The sequence below is a fragment of the Empidonax traillii genome, unplaced genomic scaffold, assembly GCF_003031625.1.
Source record: "Empidonax traillii isolate 1590-97213 ecotype Southwest subspecies unplaced genomic scaffold, ASM303162v1 scaffold421:size509273, whole genome shotgun sequence".
In the NCBI taxonomy this organism is placed as follows: Eukaryota; Metazoa; Chordata; class Aves; order Passeriformes; family Tyrannidae; genus Empidonax; species Empidonax traillii.
This window is the reverse complement of record NW_020955614.1, coordinates 365,089-370,250: the sequence shown is the minus strand read 5'-3', so window position 1 is coordinate 370,250 and position 5,162 is coordinate 365,089. Positions and strand designations below refer to the sequence as shown.

At 36.9% G+C, this 5,162-nt stretch overlaps 1 protein-coding gene across 7 annotated transcripts in view; it reads right to left on the bottom strand.

The window, feature by feature from the left end:
- DNM1L (dynamin 1 like) overlaps positions 1 to 5,162 on the bottom strand; it is a 37,530-nt gene continuing 32,368 nt past the window's right edge. For 4 of the 7 annotated variants that reach the window (XM_027894228.1, XM_027894232.1, XM_027894230.1 and 1 more), the window contains 3 exons: positions 4,258 to 4,367; positions 3,303 to 3,462; positions 1 to 2,277 (listed from right to left, as the gene is read on the bottom strand). In XM_027894228.1, coding sequence (XP_027750029.1) covers positions 2,221 to 2,277; positions 3,303 to 3,462; positions 4,258 to 4,367 — 327 coding nt within the window. In that variant the 3' untranslated portion in view covers positions 1 to 2,220. Of the gene's footprint in view, positions 2,278 to 3,302; positions 3,463 to 4,257; positions 4,368 to 5,027; positions 5,153 to 5,162 lie in introns of all 7 variants that reach the window. The other 3 variants (XM_027894227.1, XM_027894231.1, XM_027894229.1) reach the window with 1 other exon arrangement.

The window sequence follows — 5,162 nt, the reverse complement described above, 5'->3', positions numbered from 1 at the left end:
TTTTGTGTATTATCTGTTTATTAAATAACAGGATAGTTACAGCATGGACTTTCAAAGACTTGCATTAAGGATTACAAATAAAGTTCATTTCTTGGCACTCAAAACATTACCAAATCAAAACTTTTTGTGAAACCAAAAAAAGTCGTAACATTTCAGAAACCAAATTTACACTGTGGAAATTTTACACGATGTTACAGAGCCAGGTTATCACTTGCAGGAATTTCTTCAGTAAATTCATTTGCTTTGTACAGCATTTCAAAACTTTACAAGTCAGATTATTTCTTCACAAGAGACTGTTGACTGAACTTTGGGAATTAAAGCTTAGGTAGCAGTTCACATATGGACGGCACTACCTTGTTGAAAACATACTTCTTATATGTTGAAAGTAAAAGGTAATAGAGGTGTCAGGTGAATTCCAAACAGAAATGTAATGCTTTTGACAAAACTATTCAAACTTCGCACTGATCACCAAAGCTGATTACAAAAGTAGTTTGCACTTCAGTCACATTTCTTAAATCTGAGAACTACCATCCCTGGACACAATGCAAGAAGTTAAAATTACTTCCTTTGTATTCATTACATGTAATACATACACCATGACTTTTTAGGCTGTTTAAAAATACATTATATATTTCTGTGTTCTGCATGAATTATCTCCGATCATACATAAACTATCCAAAAGTTGCACCTGCCAGACGTAACTCCTTGTGCTTATATTGGTGCCACACTGAAGATTACCATGAGAAAAATGCATTTTTAAACAGCTTCTTGTAAACTGAATTTTTAAATTTTTAGTCTTTAGCAGCTTACGAAAGGAATTCCATTTCTAACTGATTAAAGGCAGAAGGAACTGCATACAGTAATAAAAACCTCATTATACTGGCCCAGTACCACAAAGGGAAGCCATGGAGGTTAAGGGCAGTGTCCTATTTTTCATGCAAGTTGTGTTAAAGATAAAATATCAGCAACACTATAGTAAACATTTTCACTTTATACAAAAAGAGTGAATCTGCTTGAAAAGTACATGCAAGTGTGCTGGCTGGAGTTTAAATAATTTTTTATTCATAAAAATTAAAATGTTTACTTTAGAAAGGCTAGTGTGATCAATAGTTATCTGTATGAATTAGAAGAAAAAAAACTTAATTTCCAACTTAAAATTTCATAATTTTACGATTGTCCTCCAAAAAAAAAAAAAAAGCTACTTACAGCACAATAAAATTTCCTCAAAAGCAACTCTAATCTCTGGTATAAATATTCCAATTCCACAGGCTTTCTTTCATACTGTCATACATTCCAAAATTCAAAGAAGTTGTGGGGATCCCCTTCTCCCTGGCCAACCTAATCTGTTTTTAAAAGAAACACTTATTATCCCATTACAGTTTTGAAATCCATTTTTATTTTTCAGTTCTGCCAGAACAAATTCACTATCAGATGGTCCAGGGGCTTGGTCCCAGAGGGGAGGAAGGGGAAGATGTCCTTGTACCTGATTATAATCCCCAACATTCATACACAAGCTCCAGTGCACATGAAAACCTTTGCACCCACTTCTGAGCAGGCTGCTATTATTGTTCGTGAGCTCCAGGCTAATTCTTCCTACATGATACTCCATTAAATCAAGTTCAACGTTTTGTCTGCAGTTTAAACATTTTTTGGGGAAAAAAAAATAATGTGGACACAACATACATAGTAATACAGTCGACATGTCTACTGTGCTATAAAATTGATACCTCCATCTGTCACAGTGCATGCAATATATTCATGAAAGGAAATACTCGGTGCTTTCTTCTCTTCACAGTATTTAAACTTCTACTGTAAAAGCAGCTTAAAACTATGCCACAAGACTACACCGGCCATCTTAACCACAGGCAACCTGTTTAGCAAGTCAGGCACTGGAACTTGAACGTTTTTTCCCCAAGTTCAAATGAGAATGTCACTGAGACAGAAGACTTGGTCTGCTTTAATTTGCACCAGAAAGCTGGTAAGGAAACATTTAGAGCCATTTATTATGTGGAGTAAATACGACTTCTTTTGCAAAATACAGCATATTTTCCTGTTTGCAAATCAAACCAACTGTCTTTACATGAGCAGATTTACACAGTTGCAGTACACAGATAAGAAGAGTTCATAAATAAAAATTCTACTCCGTATACCATGCCTAGCAATTTTGAAGCCAATGTAACCTCCAATGCATATAAATAGTGTGGCTGATACAGTCTTTCTTCACCAAAGATGTGTCTCCCGAATCTCTGCAATGATCTGGCTGGCTCGCTGCAGGGCCTGCAAACACACAGAAGCGAGAGCTGGTTAGTTTTTCTGTAGAGGTTTCTCAGGGAAGTAACAGCATCAGTCTAGGAAGTGTAAAGTTCAAAACTCATTTTAAGCTTATCAGTTTCATTATGAAATGAGTTGCAACCCATTACATTTTCAAAAGGGCAGGCTTTTTCACCACACATAATTTTTGATGTTTTAAACCCTCTTCAAAATAAAAGAGAATCTGCACCTACTTTTTATGACTTTAATGTTCTGTAGCATTCATTGTAGTGTAGCCTGCTAAACTGCAGATTTAAAAACTCATAATACCAACTAATACATTATTTATAGTGTTACTCAAATTTGGAGTTATCTGTACTATGAGTGTGTACAAGCAGGGTATCCAGTCTCAAACAGACATTGTCTGACCACACTGCATATGAAAGAGAAGCACCTCCTGGTACTTCTTCAGTGAGCTGACCTGGCACAGGGACCCTCTTCTATGCAGCTGAATGCAAAGCAGCAGATTTCTGATGCAGGTGATGTGGCCATGTAACTAACTGAACAGCGCAGAAATGAAGACTTTGCTAACATGAACATGTCACCAAGACTGTCATACAGATGTACACAGAGTCACCACAGGTGAGTGCAAACATTCCCGCTGTTCACATTACAGGGCACTGTCTAGAGACACCAGCCATTGGCCTTTAGGCTCCGCATGACATACATGAATGGCACTTCAAACACTGTAAGCTTAATCCCCCAAAAGAGCACTGCTGAACACTACAAAATTAAATAAAAGCACATTATTAAAACCAAATGTAAAATGGAAGACAACACCAGATTAGATCTTCTGCTTTGTGCTCAAAATATAGTTTAAATTATTCCTCCCCAAGTACTCAATCTGCATAATACTTTCTGGTCACATACTGTTTTTAATGCTCTGGCTTATTCTTAAAAAAGCAGCAAAGAAAAAAGGAAGGCAAAAGTCTTCCAAAAATCTCACATTTATATGGTGAACTACTGCCATGAACTCCTGATCTTTTTCCTACCTTTAGCATGTCAGCTGCCTCTTTTCTGCGCTGTGCCATGTCCTCTGATTCCGTCAGAAGGTCATCCAACAACAAGGATTTATACAGCTGGCCTACCAGCTCACTCTGAAGAGTGTCCTTCACGTGGTTCACTAGAAAATGCATCACTGCCTTTGGCACACTGCAAGCACATAAAGATTGTTTCTTTATTCAAAACTACGTCTGCTCTGGATTGAAAAAGGTACTAACACTGCAGAAACAATAAGGTAAACATAGCATTTCCCTGTCATCAAATACTTAAAGTTATACTGAGGATACTAGTTTATTGGGTAGACTAAAACTTCCATGATCTCTCTAATCTGCTCTAAACTCTGGTTTCCTGATTCCTGTATTCCCCCAAAATTTCCAATATACATAAAAATCCAAATATATATAAAGCTAGGTCTATCCACAAAGATACAAGCAAAGCAAATTTTATATCATTTTTTGTTAAAAGAAAGTACAATTTTTAAGCAAAACACAGCAGAAACAACTCTTTATGCTATTTCCATTCTTACAGCCAAGTACTGGAAAGCTTAGCCACAGTAGTTCCTATCTAACTAACCTTCCCTTTTGAAATAACAAGATGGCAAAGCTAAGTTCTGTCAAGACTAGACAGCAGCCAGAGTTTACTGCAATAATTTGCTGCAAATCATCCATCTGAATTGAAGCATCCTCCAGAAAAGCAGGCATCTCCTAAATAATTAAACCTTTTTTATCCAGAACTGAAACCATTAGAGAAAACAAGTGCTTCTTCAAACCATCTGATTCTATGAAGGCTAAAGTTTTACTGCTGCTGTCCCTTCTGAAAAATAAATTTATTTTCTCTCATGTTAATAATATAAGAACATGATAAAAATAGCAAGATTATATATATGACTCTTGAGATACCACAATATTTGTACAGCTTAAATATTTCTAGAAAGTTCTGTCTTACCTGTCCTGAATGTTCTTCCTGACAATAAGGAAGTAAGATTTGATAAGTCGTTCAATTACTTCACAATCTCGTTGCTCACGGGCAGAAAGTTTGCGTGCAACAGGTACAGGCTATGTAAAAAAAATAAACCCCTTAATTTACCAACTCTGCTCATTTGCATGTGTAAGTAAAATTCAAACTGTGGAAACTAAAATAAACTACTGCTCTTTTAGTCTGATAGTTTTGACAGATGTAACCTGTCTTGCAACAAACCTCTAATTCTTCAGAAATAAATTTGGAGACATATCAAAATCCAGATCTGTGAGACAAAGGTCAGAGAGCACCACTACTACATTTTTTTTAGAGCTCACTAAAGGCACTAAGCTCCAAACACAGGTATCTCCATCTATTTTGAATTTAAGTGGGTTTTAATTGATTCTTTTCCTCTAATACAAAAATTGAACTTCAGCAAAGAAGGAGCAGATTTGTTTCTGTAGCAGAACAATCTATACAAGGAGTCCACTTGCACAAGAATTTGTGAAAGGAAGCCAGTTATCCCAATCATAGGCTGGGATATGCAGGGATATGCCCTGGGATGGGCAGGGGAGAGAGATGGAGGACTGAGCAAGGAGGAAAGCAGAAGAGACTGGCTAGAGATCGCTGCTGCTATGATGGGAACTATTTTACAAAGATATCCCATATTAGTAGCAAAGTTACAAGATCTGGAATTCAGATGTTTTCTTTCCTGAGCCTGAACTACAAAGAACAGGTATTTGTCTTTCATGACTCACCACATCTAACAGGTTTACAGCATGTCCTTTCTGCGGACTAGCAGGTAGGGCTGCAGCTGGCTTGGATTTTTCCTCTGCTGATACCTCTTCTGCTTTTGAGGGTTTCAGCATTCCTCTCCAGTTGCCTGTCCCAGA